General features: G+C 40.7%; 1 protein-coding gene across 8 annotated transcripts in view; it reads left to right on the top strand.

Annotated features, from left to right (window-relative positions):
- The window catches only part of STAU2 (staufen double-stranded RNA binding protein 2), a 420,348-nt gene extending 393,741 nt beyond the window's left edge, over positions 1-26,607 (top strand). For all 8 annotated transcript variants that reach the window (XM_007486960.3, XM_007486962.3, XM_007486961.3 and 5 more), the window contains 2 exons: positions 23,697-23,785; positions 25,500-26,607. In XM_007486960.3, coding sequence (XP_007487022.1) covers positions 23,697-23,785; positions 25,500-25,593 — 183 coding nt within the window. In that variant the 3' untranslated portion in view covers positions 25,594-26,607. The remainder of the gene's footprint in view (positions 1-23,696; positions 23,786-25,499) is intronic.
- The last annotated feature ends 816 nt before the right edge of the window (positions 26,608-27,423 follow it).

Genomic DNA, 27,423 nt, shown 5'->3' with positions numbered 1-27,423 from the left:
CAATACTCTTCCGAAGGGCTCAGGACAAAGAACGCCATCCGCCTCCAGAGAAAGGACCACTGGAGTTGGGATGCAGATCAAAGCCTACTACTTTCCCCATTCATTTCTTTATGTTTTTATTTGGGAGTTTGGTTTTATAGGAGTATTCTCTTACAACAATGACCAGGATGGAAGTATGTTTTGCAGGAAGATAAATGCTCAATATTTAACCCAGATCAAATTGCCCAGCATCTCCAGGAGGGGGAAGGGATAGAAAAGGGAGACCATTTGGATCTTTTCACTTCAGAAAACATATGATGAAAATTATTACATCTTAATTGGGGAAAAATATCTTTAAAAAAATAAAATAAAAAGAGCGTGACACCATTAACCCCACTCTCCTCTTGCACAGTCACTGCTCTCTGGGTTTTCCCAGCACCAATTTCTTGGTTCTCCTACCTAACAATCTTTTTTACTCTTGTTTGCTACGTCCTCGTCCACAACTTGCCCTACTGTGAGGAGACCCTGAAGTCTCTATCACTCTCTTCTAAGTAAATTCTCTCTTTATGACCTCGTTTGCTTCCATGGATTAATGCCAATGACTCTCATGCCCATATTTCTAGCCTTGATTTCTGTAAAATGAAGATCATCCTAAGAGAGGAACAAAGTGCTATTTTGGTGTGAGTAGCAGAGAAGTATAGAGAGCAGACTGCTGCCCTTGCAATCAGGAATACCTGGATTTGAATCCTGCTGCTAATCACCTATGTGACTGAGTAAACCACTTAACTCCTCAGTTTTATCATCTGTAAAATGGGGATAAAAGTACCTTTCTCAGAGCATTGTTACGAGGTTTCCATGAGATAATGCTTATATAGGACTTTGTGAATTTTAAGATTTGCACACCAATGTTAATGTCATATCAATGCCAGCTATTTAGTTCATAGGAGGAAGAGTTTTTCTAAAGAAATTTATTTTGAAGCATTATGTCTTTAGGCACAAAAATAGACCTCTCTACTGTTTCTTATTCATTATGCTTTATGGATTATTCTTTATCCCTGTATCTTAAAATGTAGAGGGTAGAAATGATAGGTCCTGGGTTCAAAAATAGCCTCAGATACTTCCTAGCTCTTTGACCTTAGGCAAGTCATTAATCCCCATTGCCGAGCCCTTACCCTTCCCGCTCTTCTGCCTTGGAATCACTACTATTGATTCTAAGACAGAAGGTAAGGGTTTGAATTTAAAAAAAATGTATTAGGGTTTCATCACTAATCATATAAAGGCCCACTAATCATTAAGGCCCAGTATCTGACCAGAAAGAACTTTGTATTGTATCTCAAATTGGCATGGAACAATCATGTTGTAGAAAGAAAGGCATTTTTTGGTACAACACTGGAGAAAATTGTAGGCATGTTCTCAAAGTAAAAGAACCATTCTTCCCATACTCATTTGCACCAAAGTAAAACATGCATGTTTATGATAGTCAGCTTACAGTTACATACTTTTGTACCAAAGGAGGTCTTTGGGGAATGTACCACAAAGACAAATAATGTAACAGTTTCTCAAATAGTAAAAAAATTATTTATAATCTCTGAAAATTTCCAAACTGAAATGTGACATTATTTCTGTGTGCTTTTCTCCTGAGATTTAATTAGGTGAAGTACAAAAGAAGTCATAATTTAGGTCTTGAACTTTAAAGTTAAATCTGTGTCTATGTCACATTTTAAAACTTAGACTTTCCAAATAATTGAAATAAAAAGTCTATTTTTAATATAGTTTCAACTAAACTTAAATTGATATAAATTCAGGATATTTTAGAACTCCCTCATGGAAGAGTTGCAACATCATTTTCTTTATTTGAAGGAACCTCCTCTGGAAAGTTCTTTTATCAAGTATGTGTTTATACTTCCAGGCTTCAATAAATTGTGAGTCACTTATAAAAAGACATTGTATATTTTCCTGATGTTTGTTTTATGTAACTTTTAAAATATTTAGGGTGTCATATTTAGAATTAAACCCAAAGGGCTCTAAAACTGTGATCCAGCCATACCATTACTATCAATAAGAGATAAAAGTTGGGGGGGGGACATATTTGTACATAAATATTTACTACAGTTCTTTTTGTGGTAGCAAAGATTTGGAAATTGAGGGGTTGTCCATCAATTGGGGAATAGCTAAACAAGTTGTGGTATATGATTATAATGAAACACTATAAAAAGTGCTATAAGAAGTGACAAACAGGATGATTTCAGAAAAATCTGAAAGGACATACATAAACTGATGCAAAGCGAGGTGAATAGAACCAGAACATTGTACTCGACAATATTTTTTTGATGAACTGTGAATGACCTAATTATTCTGAGCATTGCAGTAATCCAAGACAATCCCAGAGACTCATGATGAAAAAAGGCCATCTGCCCTAAGAGAAATAGCTGATGGAGTCTCATTGCAGACCAAAATATACTGTATTTCACTTTCTTTTTTTTTTTTCTATTTGAGATCTCTTCCACAAATGACTAATATGGGAAAATGTTTTATATAATTGCACATGTAAACTCTATATCAGATTGCTTACCATCTCAGGGAGGGGGCAAGGTTGGGAGATAGGGACAACAAGAAAAAAGGAGAGAATTTTGAACTGAAAAAAACATTTTCAATAAATGTTAAAAATTTGTTTTTTACATGTAATTGGGGAAAAATAAAATATTTTTAAATGAGAGGGGGGAAAAAAACATCAAAGGAAAACTCCCCAACAGGATTTGATGATTGAATATGGAATGTTGATGAAAGAATCAAAAGTGACACTCCTAACAGAATTTTGCTTTGCAACTATTTACATTTAAATACACAAATTTCATCATATAAAATGTCAACAACTTATTTTTAAAAATTCAGGGTGTTGTGCTAGACATCTCTCTTTGCTTGGGCAGGAGATCAAATATTGTTTGACTAAGGGAGATTCTAGGTGATTATATCCCTATTGTGACAGCCATTTTGCTTGTTATTGAACAAATTTATCTTTTTAAAAAATGGAATAAAACTTCATTTTTTATCATTTTCCTATTTTTCAATGCCAAAAGCTTACTTTGGAAGATTGAATAGCATCTACTGTTATTACATCCACTGTCTTCTTATCTCAATCCTTTTTTCAAAATTGGTTTCCATTTTGACTTTTACTCCAATCAGTCTATGATCAGACAGCAAAAAGGCAGATTTTAAAATGACTACTACATGAATTACTTGTGTTTTGTCTTAATGGTCAGCCTCAGGTTTTTCTGGACATTCAGTGCCATCATATCCCGTGTCTTTCAGCTCTCGTTATGTGGAAGACATTCTTAAAATACAGGTGTGAGGGGGCAGCTGGGTAGCTCAGTGGATTGAGAGCCAGGCCTAGATGGGAGGTCCTAGGTTCAAATCCGGCCTCAGCCACTTCCTAGCTGTGTGACCCTGGGCAAGTCACTTGACTCCCATTGCCTAGCCCTTACCACTCTTCTGCCTTGGAGCCAATACACAGTATTGACTCCAAAACAGAAGGTAAGGGTTTAAAAAAAAAATACAGGTGTGAGGCCTCTGAGTAGTCAATGAGCCTTTGTGCCAAACTATGTTCCAACACAGTTTTCATTTTATTTTCATGTTCCCATCTTTACACTGAAGTCCTTAAGTATCAAGATCCTTATTGACATAAGCCAGAGGATTTTGTCAAATTCTTCATAGAATTTCTCTTTCTTAATCTTCTACAACAATTTAGAATACAAAATTAAAGTTATCATAATGGTGGTCCATGTGCTTATTCTCATTTTGATTCTTTTTTTTTTAAACCCTTACCTTCCGTCTTGGAATCAATACTGTGTATTGGCTCCAAGGCAGAAGAGTGGTAAGGGCTAGGCAGTGGGGGTCAGGTGACTTGCCCAGGGTCACCCAGCTGGGAAGTGTCTGAGACCACATTTGAACCTGGGACCTCCCATCTATAGGCCTGGCTCTCAGTCCACTGAACCACCCAGCTGCCCCCTCATTTTGATTCTTGCAAGATAAGATGATGAGTTTGTCTCGTCCATTCAACAACCTTTTCTTCGTAAGCATTTTCTGTGTGTCCATCACTGTGCTGGATGCTGGAGACAGTGAGGCAAAGATGAAACAGTCCCTTCCTCCGGGAGCTTGCATTCTAGTTCGTCATGTATGAGAACTACATTAAAAAGATACACAAAGTAATTTCACTAGCAAGTGCATGGGGAAGGCTTCTTGTAGGGAGGAGGCTAGGGAGTGTAAGGGGCAGCGGGGAGGACACAGAGAATGTTCTAGGCCTGGAGAACATGCGGTTGGGAGGCAGAATCACAACCCGTGATTCTTGAGTTCTTGTTGCCTGGGAGGGGATCCCAGCCTGAGAACTGGGTACTGAGTAGGGCTCTGGGACCCCTTTCCTATCCGTGTCTGCAGGAGTGGAAGAAATGAGAAATTAAAGCAGGAGGAGTCATTTTTCTCCTCCTCCAGGACTGCCATGTTCCTAAAATCCATTACCCAGCGGCCAACTTTCTGTTAATGAGCTTGCCCAGTGCGTTGCTATGCTGATCTGTGTACAGGAAGCACATGCTTTTGCCAGGTCCTTTAAAAAATGTTCTCATTGTGGCAGAAACTTCCAAAACTTTCAATCTCCTGGCTCAGCCTTCAGGAACTCAGAATCGCTTCAACATCTCAATGAGTCACGGGAATAGGATACTGGCACAGTATGGAGAAATAAAAGAACCCAAAAAATGGCAGTGGTCACTTGGTTACATTATAAGGGATGCTCAGGATGGAGGGTGCAGAAGAGAGCAATTTGTATTGGAATTCATGATGAGGTAAAATCAAAGGAAAGCACGTGGAAGAAGACATAGAGATGTGGATAAATATTCTTGATGTGTTAAGAAAATTCTTCAAGCATAGTTTATCCTTCATTTAAGTTTAGCCTTATTTGCTTTCAAGGATAGTTATCTACACACATTACCTGGCATGAGAGAGCTTAACAGACTTAGAGATGTTTGTGGCTTTCCTTAGCTTATATACCCACTTTGGTTCCATATTTTGAATTCTATACTCTGAATTCTGCCCTTTAGATAAAGAGTAACATATTCTCTCTCTCTCTCTCACTCTCTCTCTCTCTCTCTCTCTCTCTCTCTCTCACTCTCTCTCTCTCTCTCTCTCTCTCTCTCTCTCTCTCTCATTTAACCCTCTTGGGCTTTCACTTTTTTATCTGTAAAATGAAAGGATTGAACTATGACCTATGAGGGCCATTCTAGCTCTAGATCTAGGCTCCTGTGGCCTCTGAGTGTTCAGACTGATAAGATCACAACTCTACTGAAATAGAGCCTTCCTTAATTTTAGTCCTAGCGTTATTTTACATAGAATGTAATCAACTTAATATGAATATATTAAAATAATAAAGGAATAATTCAAATGGACCTAATAGCATGCTGTTTACCGTAGTCAGTTTCAACAGTAGGGAATCATCTTACAAAAAAGGAATTAGAGAAATTTGGAAATATCAAAATTAATCCTTTGGATAAATGGTAATAAGCATGGTTGAGAATCAAGTCTATAGACTCCAGAAAGAGCTCATTTTCCTAACCAGTCTGATTTCTAATGATAATGAGACCAGATAGGTGTTAGAATAATCCTCCTTGATACTTACTTGAAAAAATGGACATTTAAATTAAAAATCAGCCATCATCTCCTTTTTAAAGGATTGAATGGTAAGACCAATTTCTAAGATATGATATATACACATAGATACATATAATGTATAAGTGCATGTTTATAATAATGTGTTTGTATATTATATTTATATATATTTCATATATGGGGAGATTGGAGGGAATACTTGTGTATACTCAGAAAGAAATCATACAATTTTTCCTACTTTTGGTTATCCAACTTAAACATTTTAGAAGGCAAAGCAAAACAAAATAAAACAAAAAAAAACCAAATGCTCCAAAAGAATAAGTTCCTTGAGAGCAATGATTATTTCATTTTTGTCTTTGTAGTCCCTGTACCTAGTTCATGACTGACACATTGTAAACACTAAATAAATGGTTTGTGATTTTTTTGACTGAATTAAAATAATCAAGTTTGGTCCTGAAAAAGAAGTGAGAAAATGCACTTCCATCCCCTCTTCATAAAGGTAAAGGACTATGAATGTGGATCATTATCCATACTGTCAGACTTGTTTAATGGATTGATTAATTTTGTTGAACTGCATTTTTTGTCCTTTGTTACAGGGGGGGCAGTTCTCTGGGGAGGAGAGAAGAGGTATACATTTGGAAATGAAGGTGATACAAAAACAAAGATAACAAAAATAAGAACCACAAACATACCTATTAACACTGTGGAAAGCCTAGGGCCAAATTTTGGCATTTCCATTATAGTTCATGGGAAGTCAATGCATTCTTTCGGCAACATTTTGGAGTTTAGTGGAATACACTTATATATAAAAGGAAAACTATCTGCTGGCCATGGCGGTCAAAGGCTGCACTGAAAACTTTGAATCATAAATTACTTGAGTTAAGATTCACTTTTTGGTAATGAAGACTTGCTGTTGTCTCTCTGAGAATGACCTAATGCTGTTGAGTTGTCATTACAAAACATTTAATCCCTGTAGAAGGAAGCAGGAAGAATATTCACAGGCTTCAGCAGTATTTGCTAATTGTTAAGTGACAGGAGGAAAGTTAGAAATTACAGAAATGACTGGAAACACTCACCTCCACACAGATGAGACACACACATACTTACACAGGGAATAGCAGCCAAGACAAACAAATAGCAGTGGAGTGCGTCCTGTTGGCATCGTGCTTCTGGCATTGCTATAACTACACAGAAAACAAGTGATACTAACATGGAGTGCGTAAAAACATCTGTTCTGGGACCTGTGGGACTTTACTCACAAAACTGTTATAAAATCTTTGGGGGGCAAAAGTATTTCCATGTATCTATGCAGATGCTCTCCTCGAAGGAAGAAAGAAAAAAATGGGGGAAAAAAGTGTTGCGTTGAAAAGATACCAGTGGAGAAGAGGAAATGCCATTCACATCATTTTGATTTCTGAATGTTCAAATGTGATATCAGTTTTCCCTTTTTATAAATTAAACAGAAGAGGGCTCCTTTTTTTGAGAGCTACACGTATTACTTTGCTTATGGCTCCTCATCACCACAGAGCACTTAAATTGTTGTAATGTGAAGTTTTTTAAAAATTCACTTGGTAAGCTGTGGTAATGTGCAAAAGGATACTGGGTAAGAGTTTGTTTTGATTTGCTAGGAAAATATTTTCTGCCCTTGGAAAAGAAATAATTTAGACTTCTATTTGTTTATAGCCAAAGACTTATGAAAGGTTCTGTATACTTACTTGGGTTAATGTAGCTTTGAAATGCTCTAATCCACATTGTGTGGGAAGTTGCACAATTTGGGTTGAATTATCATTCAGGATGTTCCTCATTAGAGAGCCCAGATTTACCTCCTTCCCACGCCTCCCAGAGATTAGTTTACATTTATTACTGTAAAATATCTACATCAAGCATGGTGACTTGTAGGCAGTGGGAATAAACTAGCTTTCAGACCTTCTTGCTTCATTCTCTTTTTAGGATGCCATATTCTGGATGTGCCCCTTCATCAAGTTCCATATTTTTAAAATTTCATATTCATTGATTTGCTATTATAGGCCAGGCCTGATTCAGGCTCGTTTCTTGGTTCAGCTTTGTGTCTGGAATGAAATGAAACAAGATCCTTGTATACCACCTAACAATGAACACAAAAGACATTTACTTAACTGTAGCACGGAAAAGATTCTCAGCAAAGACACAGCATTGACTCGGTGGAGCACATCTGTGCATCTCTGCTCACCATGCTGATGTGCTAGTCAAGTCTGAGGAAGAGCCGATTTATCCTCTCTTGGCTTTGGCACCAGGGCCACCCGGAAGCTATCTCAGGGCTTTGAGTGTTAGCCCGCTAGATCAATTAAGTCTCAGGGATGAGCGAGCTCAGCCCACGTGGAGTGGGGCCTTGGGAAAAACGAGCCCATTCTTCAGGGCAGGAATATTGCAGTAATAGTGTTCCTACTGCACCCTCCCCTTGGGGGCAAGGTTGACACGGTTTTCTGGAGCAATGGTGTCCAACACAAATGGAGACAGATCCCTGCCGTGTAATGCCTCAGAATGCCATAAATTGCCATTACTGACGACATATTGCATTTTTTTTGTCAAACATTTTCCAGTTATATGTTCATGGGGTTTGGGCCACACTTGGGCGGTTTGCAGGCTTCGCGTTTGACACCTCTGTTCTAGAGTAGAGTCTCTCTTAGAGTAGCCCTCACATTGTTGTTGGACATTTCTGCACTGTAGACCTGGGAAACCTTTCCTAGGCAGCCCTAGAGAAGGAAAAGAAAAGCCCAAACAGAAAGAGACCTAAAAAAAGCCAAGAAACAGTGAACCTGGCGATGCCTATTGGAGAGGAGACTGAAGAACAGAAATCCTGGGCTTTTGCTTTCGGAATTCCCTGTCTCAAGAATGTGGTCCTGGGGGGAAGCTGGGTAGCTCAGTGGGTTGAGAGCCAGGCCTAGAGACGGGAGGTCCTAGGTTCAAATCTGGCCTCAGCCACTTCCCAGCTGTGTGACCCTGGGCAAGTCACTTGACCCCCATTGCCTAGCCCTTACCACTCTTCTGCCTTGGAACCCATACACAGTAATGATTCCCAGACAGGACATAAGGGTTTAAAAAAGAAAAAGAATGTGGTCCTGTGCCAGGTGATAGCCCATCTCCACAGGTCCCCACGGCTCTCCTGGGTCTCGTCGTCATGAGGATGGGGATCAGGGCTGCTTCCATGGCTCTGGCACGTCCTGGGGAGACTCAGCTGAAGAAAGGTAGCTCAGATCATTACCCTTGCAGGGGGCCTATCCCAATCCCACGGCCAGTGCTGAGAAGTGGCCTGTGGCACCCCCATGCAGGGCTTCCCGGCCACCAGAGAGGCCCTCCCACTCACTGGGAAGCCTGCAGAGGGAACCCCTCTTCCTGGGAGATGGGCCTTCTCAGGCCTCTGCAGAGGGGCTGTGACCAAAGATAGTTTCACTTTGCTCCTTTCTCCAGAAATAAGCTTCCCATGAAGCAAAGAGTTACTGTGGGATGACCTTGCTGCCACTCCTACTAAGGCCCTGCCTCGAGGCCCATCTGCCGCGGCTCCCATGGCTGCCTCCTAGGCCTGGCACCCAAGCTACCAGCCACTTCTTTTCCTGGGCTAAGCAACAGCCCTCGTGCGAGGGTACAGGAATGCTCGGATCGCATCTCTGGCTTCCCGTGTGTGCTGCCCCGGCTTTGCGGAGTGGAAGAGCAGGCCAAATATCTGCCTCCCTCAGGCCCAGCACCAGAAGGCTGCCTTCCTGTTCTGCGCCCCAGGACTGCCGTGCGTTGCTGCTACTGTCCCCTGCACAGGAATGCCCCTCTCCTCTAGCAGGCCCAAAATGACAGTTTTGTGGAGGGTCCGAGCCAACCCCAATGGGTGCCTCTGGAGATCACTATCACTACAAGTACAAACGTTTCAGAAGACACTTTTCACTGGTCATCTTTAAGGGCCAGATCTTCAAGATGAGGGTAGCTAGGCGGTGCCATGGACAGAGGCCTGGAGGCAGGAAGGTTGTCTTGGTGACCCTGGGCAAGTCACCTCTGCCTCCGTTTCTTTATCCGTAAAACGAGCCAGAGAAGAAATGACAACCCCTCCAGGATCTTTGCCAAGAGAATCCCGGATGGGTCAAGAAGAGTTGGACGCCCCTGAAATGACTGAACAGCCACAGCAGATCTTGAGGATGCACGCCATCCCCATCCGTTTCCTAATTGCTGGTCACAGGGGCCTTCTCTTACAGGGCCAGAAGGACCCACAGAAGCAACATGACTGCAGCGGGCAGGGATTCTGTGTCAGGGCTTTTGCTGCCAGGAATGTCTCTTCTTCCTCTGAACTGGCCTTCAATTTTGCCATGTCATTCTAATCTAATCTAATCCAGTCCTGTTCACTAATGCCAACCGTCCCTGGCCAAGCCTAACCCAGGCTCATCTGCTGGTTCTGACCCAAGAATGGAACAGTAAGAGAAACTCCCACACCACCTAGCAATGAATAAAAGGGTCACCCAGCCGTGGCATGGGAAAGCTACTCCGTGCCACGACACTCGTTCAGTGAGTGTAGCCTCTGTGCCCCTGAGCTGGCCTGGCTGGAATGTCAGGCAGGCCTGGGGGAGAAGCTCCCAGCGCCTCGTTTTCTGACTGGTATCTCAGTGGCCAAGGAGTCGTGCCAGTGATCACGTCTTAATCCTCTAGACCAATTAGTTCTCAAGGACGTTAAAGAAACACCAGCCCACCTTAAATGCAGTTGGTGCACTTGGGAACGTTTGTCCTTCAGGATATCCCTCAGGAAAATGAGCACAGCCTCTGTGGCAGAGGCCCTTGTAGTAATACTTCGACCACGTGTGATTGCCCACAAGGAATAGCAGGGTTGCTTTCAAATCATATAGTGTACTGACAAAATTTTGAATATTTTAAACAGTTGTACCAAGAGCTACCTCTGACAGGTAACCATTTTTCAGGGCAAGTAATTAGAAAATGAGAATAATATTTATTTTTCCACTTTTCTACAGGTGGGGGTGAATAGTAAGACATTTTTGTTTGCTGCTATATTTTAAGATTTACTTGAAAGTCTTCTTCATCCTATGTTGCTCTTTTTAACTAGCAACATTTTTATACTTACATCAGTCTTTGGTTGACTCTTCCTTAAAGTTAATAAGGTTCTCTTAGGCCATTTCTATGTAGATCATTTATCCTGGATATTTCTCTGTGGAGGAAAAGAACAAATAAATTTTCTGCCATTGAATTTCCCAGTTCCCTTCCACAGAAGGAGTAGGTGATGAAGTAAGGGATATTATGACCCAGTCACTGAAACTATGACAAGTGGCAGAGGGAACAGTCATGTAATATTGCTTACGTATGCCAGAGAGGGAGCACACTTCTGCTTCAGGACCTGGGCTGCCAAAAGCTGGGCATCTCCCAGATTGCCTGTGTATATAGAGTATTGGTACAAAGGTTTCTTAGGACATCTAAAGCTAGAGAAAAATACTTTCCCTTATTTCTTAGTCAGTCAATAAACATTTAAGTGTTTATTGTGCCATATGTGTTTATGTTTATATGTTTATATGTGCCAGGCACTGTGCTAAGTGCTAGAAATTTTTTTAAAAGAGGCAAAAAGTGAGCTCCTGCCCTCAAGAAGCTTATAATCTAATGGAAGGAACCATGCAAAACAAATATATACAGAGCAAACCATATGTAGAATAAATGGGAAATAATAAAAAGAGGAATTATGAGGCGTTAGGGAAGACTTTCTGTAGAAGGTAGCCTGGGAGAGAAATGATGGATCAATGGATTGGACAGCATGGAGCAAATAAATAGTAGAGTTCTAGAAGGAAAGACAGAGGAAAGGGGGTAAAGTCGATAGATTATGGTCAATTAAGAGCATTTCAGAATTCTTGAACAAAGAGGTGGTATGTTTGTGGATATTGATAAGATCAAAAGTACGACCATCTTTGTGTGTAGCTGATGTGGGGTGAAGGGGCAGCTCGTGGGAGGTGAGTAGTTGGGGAATTTGAGGAAGAATCACTAGGTATGTTAGACTCCCCTAGTGTGAGTTGGAGATGAGAGGAAAATTATTAGCCAGGTATCAAACTCATTGAAGAAGGAAGGGGAGTGATCTGTAGTCTATTGGCATAACTACCAGGATTTGGATGAGTGGTAGATAAGAATAACTTTCTCTCAAAGGAAGAGTTTCCCCAGTAGTAGTAGTGGTTGCTTTGGGGAAAATGGTAAATTCCTGGTCTGGTCCCTTTCCTTAGGGGATATGCTGAAACTTGGCACAGCCATTGTGTGGGGTCTTCTCACCCAAGGAGGCAGCCTTCCTCCTCTTTATATACCATATGCAAGACATTCTACTCCCCTCACTCATCAAATTTTGTGACTTCTTAGGAATACCAGGTATCTACAAACCAGATAGTGATGACTATATTCTGTGGGCACCTTCAGATTACTAGAAAACTGTCTTGCACAAGTCTGTAGGTGATTGTTCTTTTAAATGAGACATCAGTCATTCTAATTTCTTTTTGCCTAACTCTCTCCATTTAGTCATTACAATAATTGTATTTATGTTATGCTTTAATATTTGCAATGCATTATTATATACATCATCTCATTTGAGTCTAACAACAGTCCTATGAGGTAGGTAGCACAGATATTCTTAGCACCATCTTATAGCTGAGGAAATTGAGGGTCAGAGGTGAAGTGACTTATCAATGGCCACAGAAGCATAAAGAAAATTTGAACCCAATGTTTCCTGACTCCAAATTCAACACTAAGAGGAAAAGGCACCATTTCCTACCTCTCTAGAGAGAAAAAAGGCTCTCAAAGGTTGTTAGTTTTTTTCATCAAGGGAGGTGAAAGAGTATTATATTTTATTCAGAAGTTAAACCATCCTCATAACATTTTAGCAAAAATTTTACAACGACATCATAGATAGATATGAGATAGATAGAAAAAAAGACTTTATAGATAATTGTATTCTTAGCCATGAATTATCTGTAGAGTGGGTAAGAACATTTCGAGTGTGTAGGAACATTTAAATTATGTAAACATGTTGTTGGAGGGGGAGCTATAGACAAATCCAGATAAAGTGCTGAATGAAAGACAGTTCTGCTTTACAGCCTGCTGGCAGCCCTGCATAAAATTCCTTAAGTGATGACAGCCAGTTTGACAGTGCATGAGAGAAATAAAATGTAGGGTGAAAAAATCCACAAGATTTTGCAGGAGCTGAAATACTTAGCATATTTTCCAAGATCTGGACTTGATCATGTATATACAATTAGAGATTAGAGATTTGATATGAAATTAGAACAGGTGCCATTGGCGTACTGGACTGAGCCAGATCGTGGGCTCTAAGAGGTGGATAATCTTTCCATGCCAGGCCTTCAGTTAATTGAATGCCCTACTTCCAAAGCTTGCTTCTGTTCCAGTCTAACCCAACAAGCATTCATTTAGCAACTGCTTTGTGTGAGGCCCTCTATTAGGTGCTAGAGATGCAAAGATAATTTTTTTAAGTAGTCCCTGCCTTTGAAAAACTTCATTCTCCAGGAGGAAACAACACACAGACAGAACAGTGCGTTCAGGATCCTCTAAGAAGGGAGAGCAAGCGGACAGCCAGGGGATCAGAAAGGACTTCCCATAGGAAGCACGGGAGCTTAGCCTCGAAGAAAGACAGGGAAAGAGGTTCCTTCCAGGGACACGGGAAAGCTTATGCTGCTACCTTTTCACCTCTGTCTCTCAGAATCCCTTTTCCTTCAAACTGCCGCTCAGGTATGACCTTCTACAGCAAACCTGGGCTGATGCCCTGCCCCAGTGGTGAGTGCCCTCCTTAGGAACTCCTTTGTATTGTTCTGTGTATACTTAGATGCAAGCACATGTTGCCTTCCCCATAATAGAATGTGAGCTCCTGGAATATAAAGAGTGTCCTATTTCTTGGATTTTTATCTCACAGCACATAGTAGGCACTAATGCTTGTGGACTGTCTGGTTGATGGAGGTAGATGATAGAATGCCAAATTTTGGGAATAGCAAGGAGGCCATTTTGGCTGTCACAGTGTAGAAAGGAGAATAAGGTGGGGCAGCTGGGTGGTTCAGTGAATTGAGAACCATGTCTAGGGATGGGATGTACTGGCTTCAGATCTGGCCTCAGATACTTCCTAGCTGTGTGACCCTAGGCAAGTCACTCAATACCCACTGTCTAGCTCTCGCCACTCTTCTGCCTTGGAACCAAGAGGCACAGTATTGACTCTAAGGCAAAAGATAAGGGTTTTGTTTTTTTTTAAGGAGAGTAATGTGAAAATATGCTTACAAAGATCAGATGGAGCCAGACTTGGAAGGGCTTTCATTGCTAAGGTAAGGAGCTTGTGTCTTGGAGTTTCGGGTCAAGGTGTTAGAGTGAGAGGTAGCATTTTTTTTCTTGCATTACCTCTTCCTGAACTTCCCATACAACAACCTCGAAAACTCACCAAACTAAATTCTGAACAGGAAAGCTAAGGAAGTCACCATGAGCCATTTCCCCAACCATTAGGAAAATAGAGAGGTCTACAGATATTGGGCAAAGGCTCCCCAGGAGCTCAGCAGCAGCAAGGAGCAGCCTAGGGTTCAGGGATGGCGATGGAATTAAGCATCTCAGCAGAAAGCTATCCCAGAAGCCCCCTGTACCAGCACCGGATGCCATCTGGCAGCCCATTAGTGCCCAGAGGAGTGGTTAGAAGAGAGAAGGGCCCAACCTATGAACAGAGCAAGAACAAGTTCCAGCAACAGATATAGGGCTCTAGGCCCAAGAGGACAGTGGGGCCTCAGCTCCAGCCTTTAGCTGTGCAGGTAAGACTACAATGGGATAAACCAGGCCAGGAGACCAAAGGCACCAGAACAGACAGCAATTTAGTCTCTAAATATGCAGATGCTCCTACAGGCTCTTTGTGACTGTCCAGCAATAGTCTGTGGAAACTCAGATACCCATAAACCGGCAGATCCAAGCCAGGTCCAGAATTTGTAGCGTGGTGGCCAGTGAGCAGACCTCTTCCCAGATCATACCATTTTGGAAGCACTGAAAACTTAGAAGCCCCCACTGAGCTGAGAGCAGCAGAAACACATAAAAAGAAACTCAGATTAGACATCACCTCATTTCTCCCAGAGGTAAGCAGAGCCTAACACTAGCATAACATCTAACCTCAAGAAAAATGTTGGGATATGGGAGCAGAAATGCAAAAGCAATACATATGACATCATTTATCACATGTATATATGGGTATGTGATTTGGGGTTTAGGCTTTTAAAAAATCGCTCTATGGCAAAAATGAATAATATGGCAATAGGTATCAAGTGATAACATTTGTACAACCCAGTGGAATTGCTTGTCGGCTCTTGGAGGGCGGAGGCAAGAGGGGAAAGAAATAAAATGAATCATGTAAGTGTGGAAAAATATTTTTTTTTTTATCATCAGTGTATTTATGGCTTTATTTGGGGGTTTGGATTAGGTATGAGTGTGCTTTTACAACAATGACCAATATGAAAGTTTGTTTTTCATAACAATAAAATTTTTTTTTTAATATATTTTATTTGATCATTTCCAAGCATTATTCGTTAAAGACATAGATCATTTTCTTTTCCTCCCCCCCACCCCCCATAGCCGACGCGTAAGTCCACTGGGCATTAGATGTTTTCTTGATTTGAACCCATTGCTTTGTTGATAGTATTTGCATTAGAGTGTTCATTTAAAGTCTATCCTCTGTCATGTCCCCTCAACCTCTGTATTCAGGCAGTTGCTTTTTCTCGGTGTTTCCACTCCCATAGTTTATCCTTTGCTTATGAATGGTGTTTTTTTTCTCCTGGATCCCTGCAAGTTGTTCAGGGACATTACACCGCCCCTAATGGAGAAGTCCATTACGTTCGATTATACCACAGTGTATTAGTCTCTGTGTACAATGTTCTCCTGGTTCTGCTCCTCTCGCTCTGCATCACTTCCTGGAGGTTGTTCCAGTCTCCATGGAACTTCTCCACTTTATTATTCCTTTGAGCACAATAGTATTCCATCACCAACATATACCACAGTTTGTTCAGCCATTCCCCAATTGATGGGCATCCCCTCGTTTTCCAGTTTTGGGCCACCACAAAGAGCGCAGCTATGAATATTTTTGTACAAGTCTTTGTGTCCATTATCTCTTTGGGATACAGACCCAGCAGTGCTATGGCTGGGTCAAAGGGTAGATATTCTTTTGTCGCCCTTTGGGCATAGTTCCAAATTGCCCTCCAGAATGGTTGGATCAGTTCACAACTCCACCAGCAATGAATTAATGTCCCTACTTTGCCACATCCCCTCCAGCATTCATTACTTTCCTTTGCTGTTATGTTAGCCAATCTGCTAGGTGTGAGGTGATACCTCAGAGTTGTTTTGATTTGCATCTCTCTGATTATAAGAGATGTGGAACACTTCTTCATGTGCTTGTTAATAGTTTTGATTTCTTTATCTGAGAACTGCCTATCCATTTCCCTTGCCCATTTATCAATTGGAGAATGGCTTGATTGGAAAAATATTTTTTAAAAATTTTAATTTAAAAAAAATTTTAAAGAAATATATTGGGAAAATGAGCAAACAAAAACAAAAAAACCTGACCACAACAAGCGACTATGGTGACAAGGAAGCCCATGACATAAACATCAAAGATAATGACTTGAAAACATCCATCAACATTATTCCCACAAAGTGTAAGAGCTCAGTTATCAAAGTTCTGATGGCTGTGTAGGTCATGGGAAATCTTGCCTATTTCTAGCCAAAGCTGGATTAGAGGCACATCTTGGGCCCAATGGAATTGCTTTATGTTGACAAATTGATAATGGCTGGAGGAACTGGAATTGGCAATGATGAGCAAAGAAACTGCCCATTCCTCTTAGCCCAATGTGTTGGGGACCATGAAAGAAGGTACATCAAGTACTAAAGAAGGTGGCCAATGATGCAGTATCTTCTGGGGAGAACCAGTTATCTATGAATGCAGGAGATAGAAGAAGTAACAGAAAAAGAGACATGGGGAGATGTGCTTATGAGATTCCAGAGAGGGCACTGGAAAGGGAGGGCAGAGCATCAGAAGGACACAGAAGGACAGAGGAAGCTAGAGATGAAAGAGTAGAAAGTGAAAACAAGGAAAAGTCATTTTCACCTAGGCAAAAGGCAATTTGGCATCCCAATGCTTTGATGAGGAAGAGACAGGATTTGTGAGACCCAGAATGGGAAGGGGGTACCATTTGACTTTAGACACAACAATATATTCTTGGACATAGAATGGTGAAACTTGGCATCTATTGTCTTTTTAAAAAATAAAATATTTTTTCAATTAAATGTAAAATCTTAAAACTTTTTTTTTTATGTTTTGAGTTCCAAATTCTCTACCTTTCTCTCTCTCTTCAACTCCCTCATAGAGAAAGCAAGCAATTGATATAGATTATATACATACATTTCTATATTCAAAAAAGACAAGAAAAATAAAATATAAAAAATATGCTTTGATTGCATTCAGACTTCATCAGTTCTCTGGAGATGAATAGCATTTTTCATCATGAATCCTTCAGAATTTTCTTACATTACTATATTGCTTAGGATAGTGAAGTCATTTTCAGTTGATCCTTGAATAGTATTGCTGTAGGTATGGCATTCTCCTAGTTCTGCTAGTTCACTTTGCATCAGCATGTAAATCTTTCCAGGTTTTTCTATCACTTGTCTCTTAAGTACCAGAGAAGAGGGGCTATTGGATCAGGTATCTGAATCTATCAATATCTCATGATTAGGTACCTCCATAGTCTGAACATCCCTTTGCCTTAGCCCTAAAGAGCTGAGATGATGTTCCAATCAAAAGATTCCCTGATTGTGCAGTCAGGTGTTATGCCTGGTGTCAGAAGCACTGCTCTGGTTCTTAGACTGTGGTCCTGGAGGTGAGACCTGGAATCCGAGGCTTTGGTCCTAGACAGAGTGAAGTCCAACAGGAGTTACACCTTGTCCCAGCAGGGTAGTAATAAATGGCTGTTACTGCGATGAGTTAGAGCAGGAGAGTCCCTAGATCCCAGGGTTGTAGAATGGCTGAGGGAGATGGAAAGGTGGCCCAAACCCAGTTTCTGAGCAGGCCTTGGACTAGGATATCCACTCAAATTGGTCATTTGCTGAATACACACCTGGCTCTTGGTGTCTGAGGTGGTTGCTCTCCTGTGCCTCATGGTCAGTGCTTTGATGGGTCTGTGATAGTGTCTGTGTGTCCTCTCCCATCAATGGCTTTTTTATCATGTGCAGCTCTTGTCACGCCTATAAACCCTCCACGTCTGTTATCCTCCCCAACATGGCAAAGGTCTTCCTCTACATTGCTTAACATTGCATCAGTACTAGAAGAAGATTTAGAGCTGGCCGAGGCAGCTGGTGAAGACGGCGCCCCGAGGCACCCAGGTGACAAAAGAGGAAGAAGGATGCCTTGGCAAATTGCTTCCATTTTTCAGTGAAATATGAAAGAATGTTCTCAGCTAAGAGGAACAGGAAGGGGGAGCTGTGGTGAGTGGGATGGTGGATTAGGGAGATAGCTTAGAGCACTGTCTTGCCTTCATGAGGGCTCAATTGAAATTATGTCACATAAATTTGTAGTAGAGTCAGTCAACATGGCTTCCTCATTTTTTCAGCTTTGTTCAACAGCAGATGGAAGGAGTAACACAAGGCTGAGGCTCAGAAAGGCAAGGGCTTTGATAGGATGGGGGAAAGAGACTCAAGGGAAAAGGACAACAGAGATTTGGACTGCTCCACCAAGGGGTCAAGATAAGGAGGGGAAGAGAGTTTAGGCCTACAAGACAACTATGGGATAGAAGGATTGGAGATCATGTTGTTCAGTTGGTATAGTCATGTTAATCTTTGGGTAGCTAGGGGGCTTGGTGGTGGTGTATGTGAAGAAATGGGTCCTGGGGAGATGAAGTCCCTGAGAGTAAAGAACTCTGAATTGTGAGCTGCAAGGAAGCTGGCGATTATCCCAGCCAGAGGTGAGGTAGAGAGGGGCTCATTCCTAGCACAGCCTCCATAAGAGCCAAAGGCGGGAGATGGAGTGGCATCCATGGGAATGCAGAGAAGGCCAGAGTATGAAGGGCATGAAGAAGACTAGCATGCAGGGAGCCAAAAAGTAAGCTAGAACTCGATGGGAAAGGACCTCAGACTCTAAGTTGAGAAGTTGGTATCTTATCCCAAATCCCAGAAGGATAAGAAGAACAGGGGATATGGAAGGTTTGTAGCAGGGAATGGAGGAGTTGAAGGGAGAGAGGGAATATAGCTTTTGGTGAGGCAAAGGTGAGAGATGCCCCCTGCTGAGAAGCTATTTTTGAACAAATGGGGTATCTGAGAAATGGGCCACTTAGCCTGCGGGGATGTCTTCTTTATGGATTGATGCCGAAAATGCCCCAGAGCAGGTGAAAACAGATCCTCCTGAAGAACAAGCCTTTCACCAGACTTTGGTCACTCAGCAGGGGTCCGATAAGGGCTATTTGTAGTTGAACGACTGTCCTGAGGTTCAGCTCCCTCTATGCCCCCTGAAAAGATAGTCCTCTTATCTGACTGTAATATTCAAATAAGATAAATTTTAATAACTAGTTCAGATTGGAGAGGTATCAAGAAGAGGAATTTCCCTAGATAAGGTTTGAGTCTCTCTCAGAGTTGGAGCTGAGGCTATGCCTCACAGGCTAGTGGAGGGTTTCTCTTATTCCTGTCTACTCTATATCTGTGCTAGTCTTCTTAATTTCAAAATCTTAGCAGTAGACAGCAAGCAACAAGAAATGTTCTGAATTTCAGAGCTGGTTGGGTCTGTCTCTTCAGGTTAAAGAAAATAGAGGCACTTCTATCCAGAAACTGGGAAGAACAACTCCTCACACTTCCAATGCCAGGAAGCAAGTGCTAGTCACAAGACCAACTGCCACTCCCAGTTGTCCCTTCCCCCACCAACTGTCAGTCTTGTCAATTTCTTCTCTCTCTAATATTCCCACTGTTGCTTGTTCCAACACAGTGGCAGAAAGTCCAGAACTTGTTTTAGTTTCCTTTCCACAGGAGCCACTAGAGATTCTTGAGCAGCAGAATGATGTGATCTCGCCTGTGCTTTAGGAACACCCATTGGTGTTCCTCTGGAAACAGGATAGGATAGCTCTGGAAAGAGATAGGAGATAAAGAAAAAAGGCACAGCCAATTAGGAGGCCATTGTGGTAGTCCAGATGAAAGAGAATGAGGCTACTGGGTTTGAACCCCAAAGAGATGATAAAGAAAATGTTTATACAAAAATACTCAAAGCCACACTTTGTGGTGACAAAAAATTGGAGAATGATGGGGTGTCCCTAGATTGGGGAATGACTGAACAAATTGTGGTATCTGATGGTGATGGAATACTATTGTGATATAAAGAACGATGAACTGCTTGATTTCCATATGAGCTGGAAAGACCTCCAGGATTTGATGCAGAGTGAAAGGAGCAGAACCAGGAGAACATTGTACACAGAGAGTAAAACATTGTGGACCAATCAAATGCAATGGACTTCTCTACTAGCAGCAGTGCAATGACCCAGGACAATCCAGAGGAACTTAGGAGAAAGAATGCCATCCACATCCAGAATAAGAGGCTGTGGGAGCAAAAAACGCAGAAGAAAAACATGATAGATCATGATGGGGATATGATTGGGTTTTTGGCTTTAAAAGATCACTCTATTACAAATATGAGTAACACGGAAATAGGTATTGAGTGATAATACATGTATAATCGGGTGGAATTGCTCATCAACTCCGGCAGGTAGGAGGGAAAGAACATGAAACATGTAGTCATGGAAAAATATTCTAAATAAAGAATTTTTTTTTAAAGGGGTCGAGGGGGATGAGGGCCTGGACCAAGGCGATGTCTTTGTGGAAAGGGCTCTGAAGGGAGACTTTATCAAGATAGAACTGACAAGGCTCAGCAGCTGCTTGGGGGTGAGCAGGGAAGCAAGTGTCTGAGATGATGCTAAAACTGTGGGCCTGGATAACAAGAAGGGTAATCACAATCGTCGTCATTTTTAAATACATTGTTTGGTGTTGTAGTTACATATCACAGGACTCAAGGGCTCACTGGAGCTAAGTGTCCTAATGACCATGAACGTTTGCCAGTGTCCTGACTCATTCCGACCCTGTGTTAAACATGTGACCGGTCTTGGCTCCTGGTCAGCCTGGGCTCCCAGAGGCTTCACACTACCACCCATTTCTGGGACAACCCAATTACGGGTTCCAGCACCCCATCAGTTTGCCCCTTACCTATCTATCCCTGGTTCTCAACCAAGCCCCTCTTTAAGGCAGAAGACTTCCCTGGACTCCACTCTGAACATATGTTCCCAGAGTTCTGTATACCTCTCCCACACATGAGTGATATATGAAGATCCAGGGAGGATGTAGTCTGGCTAGCGTGTGTGTGGGGGGGGGAGGGGGGGTAGTTTTTTGCCTGCTTGCTGAACTGCATAATAATAAAGCTCATGCTTGTACTTGCTTCCCAAGTACCAATTTTCTATAAATCTTCAAACCCAGATGTTTATTCCAACCTAAATCACGAGACAGCTAGAGAAATGGGGATACCCTTGACAGAAAGAGGGAAATTACGGAGAAGAGAAAAATCGGGCTGTGAATGGGAGTTGGGGGAAATAGGGAGATAATGAGCTTTGTTTGGGACACATTGAGTTTGAAATGCCTGTAGTTTATTTAGTTGAAAATGTCTAATATGAAGTTGCTGATAGTTAAAGAGAGACACATGGGCTGGATCTAAGGATCTGGGAGTCGTCTACATCGAGGTAAGAAATGGCTCAGTGGGAGGTGATGAGATTAGCAAGAGAGAGGATGGAAAAAGAGACAAAGGCTAAAGACAGCACTCTGGAGTGCACCCCCTAATAGGAGGCAAGACAGGAATGGTGGATCCAGCAGAGGAAACTGGGAAGGAATCAGCGAAACAGATGGGAAGAGAACCAAGAGAGGAATATTGTGAAAATCCAGGGAGCATGTAGTCAGCAGGTTCAAATGCTAGAGAGAACAAGACAAGAGGACTGAGAAAATTGGCCTATTAATTTGTTAATCAATTAATTAATATAAAATAAATTTTAAAATAATAAACTAATAATTACTAATAATTAATTTAATTGGCCTCTTTCTAGATTATTGATCATCTTAAAGAGGTCAATTTCAGTTGAGATATGAGATCAACACCAAATTATAAGGCATTTAGAAGTGAATATAAATATATATAATTATGTAGGATAATTATATAGAAGTGAATATGTCCAGTATAGCAGGGGCTTTCCAGGAAGTATATAAAAGTCAAGAGAGATATAGGAGAGTAGCTTAAGGAGGTGGTAAGATCAGGTGAATTTTAAAGAATGAGGAGATCTAAGTATGTTTGTAGGCAGCAGGGAAAGAACCAGTGAATAAGGAGAGCTTGAGAAATAGGGGGATCTAAGAGGCAAGCTTCTGGAGGAAATGGGACAAGATAGAATCAAGGGCACAAGTACAGGCTTCAAGCCAAGAGAAAAGTTTGTTGTCGTTCAATTGTTTCGGTCTTTGTGATCCCATTTGAGGTTTTCTTGACAAAGATACTAGAGTGGTTTGCCATTTTTGTTCCCCAGCTCATTTTATAGATGAGGAAACTGAGGGAAATAGGGTTACTCAAGCTAGTAAGTGTCTGAGACCACATTTGAACTCAGGTCTTCCTGACTCCAAGCCTGGTGAAGAAGAAATACAGGTAAATAAGTTAAAAGGAGGCTAATAAAATTCAGTCAACTGAAGAAAAAAGTTAGGGAAATGGTACCAAAAACCATTTGTATCAGCTATTGTTAAAGTCACCTGGGGACTTATAGCTGACCAGAGTGTAGAGCAGTGGATGCAGTGGATTCCTCACTGATTAAAAAACAACAACAAACAAACAAACAATAAATAAAACAATCCTACCTGCTCATATTGAGAAAGTTTCTAATGAAGCTTTTAAAAAAAAAGTGGAGATGGGGGAGACTTGAATTCTTACTCAGAGAAATAACAGTTTGGAAAGTGGACAAGAGTGTCAACAAGTTATGTAGATCTTATCATTATTGCATTTTTGGTGCCTCCCAGATATCCAGCCTGGACTCCACCACCCTGTCAACACCCTTCACCAACCCACGCATCATAAAGTATATCAACACCTCAGAAATATCTAACCCTTGTGGAAGGTTGTGCCTCCCCAAAACTCTTGGATGAGCTCACAGATAACTTTTTCCTTCAGACTATTTACTCCATATAGCTATTCTCTGTTTTGTAGTTCCCTTGCTAATAGTGATCTGACGACTGCTAGAACTAGGTAAAGACGGAGCTGCTGCTATTAATGCTGACCAAATACAAACTTACCCAAGCTGGAAAAGTCTAACCCTTTAAAAAAGAAAGAAAATGTTATCACTAAACAAACTACAAGCATCCCAAACTCAATATGTTCCAAAACAAAGCTCATTATCCCCTTCCTTCTCAGATTCACAGCCCAATTTTTCCTTCCCAACTTCGCTCTTTCTGTCAAGAGTATTCTCATTTTTCTAGTTGCTTCATGCTTTAGGTAAGAACAAAAACCTAGGTCTGAAGATTTACAGAAAATTTTTCTGCAACCTTCACTGACAAACTATCCCAAATCGTAAATGGTCATTAGAATATCTCGTCTTTAAGTTAGTCGTTTATAGGTTTGTCAATAAAAGCTCTTATGGTGTTTGTGTAAATGTTAGAGAATAACCAGTATTCCATATAAATCTTTTTTGTGGTAGGCCCTTTATCCCAAGGAAAATCCTCACAGCTTTAACACCATATCTAATATATCTCACCAAGTCATATATTCTGCTGTAAAAAAGCAAGTAGAGCCCACTCTCTTTTCAACCTTCCTAAAATACATGTGTGATGTATGTATGCATATGTATAGATATACATACCCAGATAATACTTGTAGAGTGAAATTGGCAAAGGGTATTCAGATCGACAAAAAGTGTCTTATTTCACATATCACTGTTGCTTTTACATGCACAAAGTCATTCCTATCATATTGAAATGAATGACTTTTTCACATTGTTCTTCTTTTCTAGGCCGCTCTAAATGCCTTGAAACAATTTTCAGAGCAAGGTCTTGACCCAATAGAAGGAGCAATGAAAATTGAAAATGGACCATTTGAACAGTAGGTACCATTTCTGTCATTTCTCTGGTTTCTGATATTCTGTTTTCAGTTAGGGTTGTGCAAGGTATTCCATACAGGTATGATCCACTAAAAGCAATAGAAATATAAACTTCTTTTTTGGCTTGTCATTGTATCTCAGGCTCCTAGCACAATGCTAGGCACATAGCTGCATGGTAACTGCCTATTGAATTAAACTGAACTGCCTCAAGATACAAAATCATGATATTAGCTTTTTAAAGTTACTGTTTATTTAAGGTAAATGGAAATAACCCAAACAACTCACAAACCTCCTATTAACAATTTGTTGTATTGAGAGTTAGGCCTAAAGGTGGAAGGCCCTGGGTTCAAATCTGGCCTCAGACACTTAACCCCCATTGCCCCATCCCTTACTGCTCTTCTATGAGAGATAGGGTTTAAAAAATTGTGAAAGATTTGAGTGGCTTTATTGATATATATTTCTGGAGTTTTGTGACTGTTCATTCAACAATTTTATTGTAAATTTTGTTGACTCATGAAAAACATGTAGAGTCAAATGGTGGGATAAGGGGAAGGTTGGGTAGGAAGAGTGATACAATGGAAAAACTGCAGGGCTTGAAGTCAGAGATGCTGGTTTGGTTATTTGCCAACTATGAAACCTTGGGCAAGTTATTTAACAGCCCCAAACTCACCCATAAAATGAAGTGGTAGATTAGATAATCTTAAATCCTCACCTATATCCAAATCTATGACTCCATCATAATCCTTTTGGTCTTTTAAATCTAATTTATAATCATCTTGATTTTTTTTTTTATTTTCAAGGGTTAGTGTTTGCTTTTTAATGTACAAATTTTGGTGAATTAACACCAAACAGACCAAAAGCAAATAGAATGATTCTAAGTAAGGATGAAATAAGAAAAGCTCCCATCAGATATTTCATAGAAGGCACTCTTTGAGCGGTACATAAAATAGAGGAATGAGGCAAAGAAGTTGGGAAGAGATATTTCTCACCTTTGCTGATGTCTGCTGTCCAAATCTGTCACCTTCTCTCTCCTCCCATACCCAAAGTGGTGCTGAAATGGGACCCTTTGTTTTGCTGGTGCTGACTGAAACAAAAACCAACTGAATAAATTACTGCTTTCTCTTAGTTCTACAGTTTACCTCACCTTTTTTTATTTCATTAGTTTTTTGTTGCACTGTGTAAGAAAATAAAGTTGTAATCCACAGATAATTGATATTGTCTTAAAATTCTGAGAACGATTGTGCTTGCATGATAGCACTCCAGGTTTTAAGCATAATTTATTAGATTTTCCCATGAAATATGTTTTAAGAAAGAACTATCATAGGATATTTAAAATGCTTTGTTTAGAAAATCATAACTAGAGGGTTACACATTATTGTAGTAAACTTATTCTCTGGTTACTATAGAAATGTAAAAAAAACAAATAGCACTTGGTGAAATGTACAACATGGATCATAACAGGATGAGAAAACCTTTGGAAAAAAAGAAATGGCATTTTAAGTTTTCTATAGATTGGCAACAATTTATAAGTTAATTTAATCAAAAACATTTCCACATGATCTCATCAGCAGACTATCTGAGCATAAATATTGTTGTTTCACTTTAAAATGTCACTTTTGTGGTGACCTTTGAATCTTATGTGCCATCTGCTAATAAACATGTCTTAAGATGTGCAACCCTGGACCTTAAGCTCTTGTTAATGTATTAATCTTTCAGACAAGCCAAGCATCTGGGAGAGAAAGCAGACAATAAACAGACTAACTCAGGCACCATGGCTCATGACTGCAAGGATTCAAAGGCTGTCGTCTAGGAGCTTCCCAGCACCCACGGCTGCCACTGCATCCTTATAAACCTGTCAACACGCAATAGGGTATATGTGTTCAAGGAAATGAATGACTAATACCATTATTTGAGTCCTATGTGAAGACAACACTATTCTAACACAAGAGATAATATACATGGTACTGTTTATTCAACTGGGGAAAAATAAAACTTTGAGCATTTTCCTTGGAACTTGATATCAAATCATAACTCATTTGCCCAGGGGCAGCCGAAATCGGATCATGCTACTGGAGCTTAAAATAACAATTAGTGAAAAGTGTTAGAAAAAAAGAGATCAAGTTTAAAATCTATTAATAGTGAAGAAAGGATGGATTTGGTTCACTTAGGATGATTTTTTTTCATAGTATAGTTTTAAGTTCAGCTCTACTCTTTTTTTAACAATAATGTTTGAATATTTTTAAATTAACCAATGACAGTGCTGTGAAAACTGTAGTTGTTGTCTTCATATATAGCTTATCTTTTTATGCAATCATATGCATTCTTCATGCGATATGAATACATATGACATTACGTTGCACTACTCACAGTTGTATGCAAACAGAAGTTTTAAATCATGACAAATATTTGCTTCAAACAGGAACCAATGTTAGGAAGAATCAGTTAGAACCTACTCCAGGGAAAAGCAGTCAGGGCACTGGAGTTCCATCATTCCATTAACAATGAACAAGGTGTCTCACCCCCAAGGGGACGTTTCCCCTTGAGTCCGCTCTCTGTTATGGGAAGCACGCCTCACACCCATTCTGTGTGTTGTGTCAACTGAGTGCTAAGAAGAACTGAATTCTGACCTGGGACCGTAGACAGATTTGAAATAAAATAACGTGGAAAAGGCAAACAACAACAACAACAACAAAAACCCCACAGAAATGTTGAAAGAAATGTAAAGATCATTTTGGCCCTGTGAGCCCCGGAGCTGCACCCCAATTCTGTACCCGCATGTTGGAATTCCACATGTGGCCAAATATTAAAACCATGTCAGTCCATATGCAAGTTGTTGTCGTTTTTCTTTCACTCTTATTTGAAATATCCACCCGATGAAATGTGGAAAAAATCACCTCGGTGATTAGTCATGATGTACAGAAATATAATGAGCCGCGTCCTTGGTCCACGCGGCCTTACCTGGGAAACCTCCCAGCTGAGCCAGTGCCCTTGACCAAGCACGCTAATCTTCACACTCACCCTTTCTCTTTAGTGATTTTCAAATCTTACATAATAAGCAAACAATATACAATATAACTGCTTGACCTGGCATGACAATAGGAATACAATTATGTAAGATTTCACAAGCAAAACCACCACAAATCATGATCTGGCTGACTCACACGCGACTGAAGAATAAACAAACATAAGGAAATAACTCGAGGGTTATTTGTAATTAGTCCCATGTGGGGAAGTCCAACAGTATTCGGAGGGTTAGGTACCCTTAGAGGAAATAGGTCTGGTTACAAAAAGGTATGTGCTCGTGGAAATAACAAAGCATCTGTTAAGCTGTGGCTCACAAAAGGAGTTTTAAGGAGCTTTTGGTCTTGTATGATTCAAGGGTCTCGGCCAAAGCATCATCAGTGGAGCATCCCTCCAGAAGGAGCACTCTTCCCATCTGACAGGGGCCACCAGAGACTTGGGCTACGGCCACAGCAACTAACTTAAGGGGGGGGAGGGGGGAGGTACACTTGTTGATCTCCCTAGAGACATAGATTATTAAGAGTAGGGTTCAAGAGTAGATTTAATCTTCAGTTTACTAAATGTAGTAAACATAGGCTAGCTTCTGCAGCAGTCAGCCTGGAACAACACAAACACAATC

Source organism: Monodelphis domestica, chromosome 3, assembly GCF_027887165.1.
Source record: "Monodelphis domestica isolate mMonDom1 chromosome 3, mMonDom1.pri, whole genome shotgun sequence".
Taxonomy (NCBI): domain Eukaryota; kingdom Metazoa; phylum Chordata; class Mammalia; order Didelphimorphia; family Didelphidae; genus Monodelphis; species Monodelphis domestica.
The sequence above is the reverse complement of the archived record's forward strand: the minus strand, read 5'-3'. Positions and strand labels throughout refer to the sequence as shown.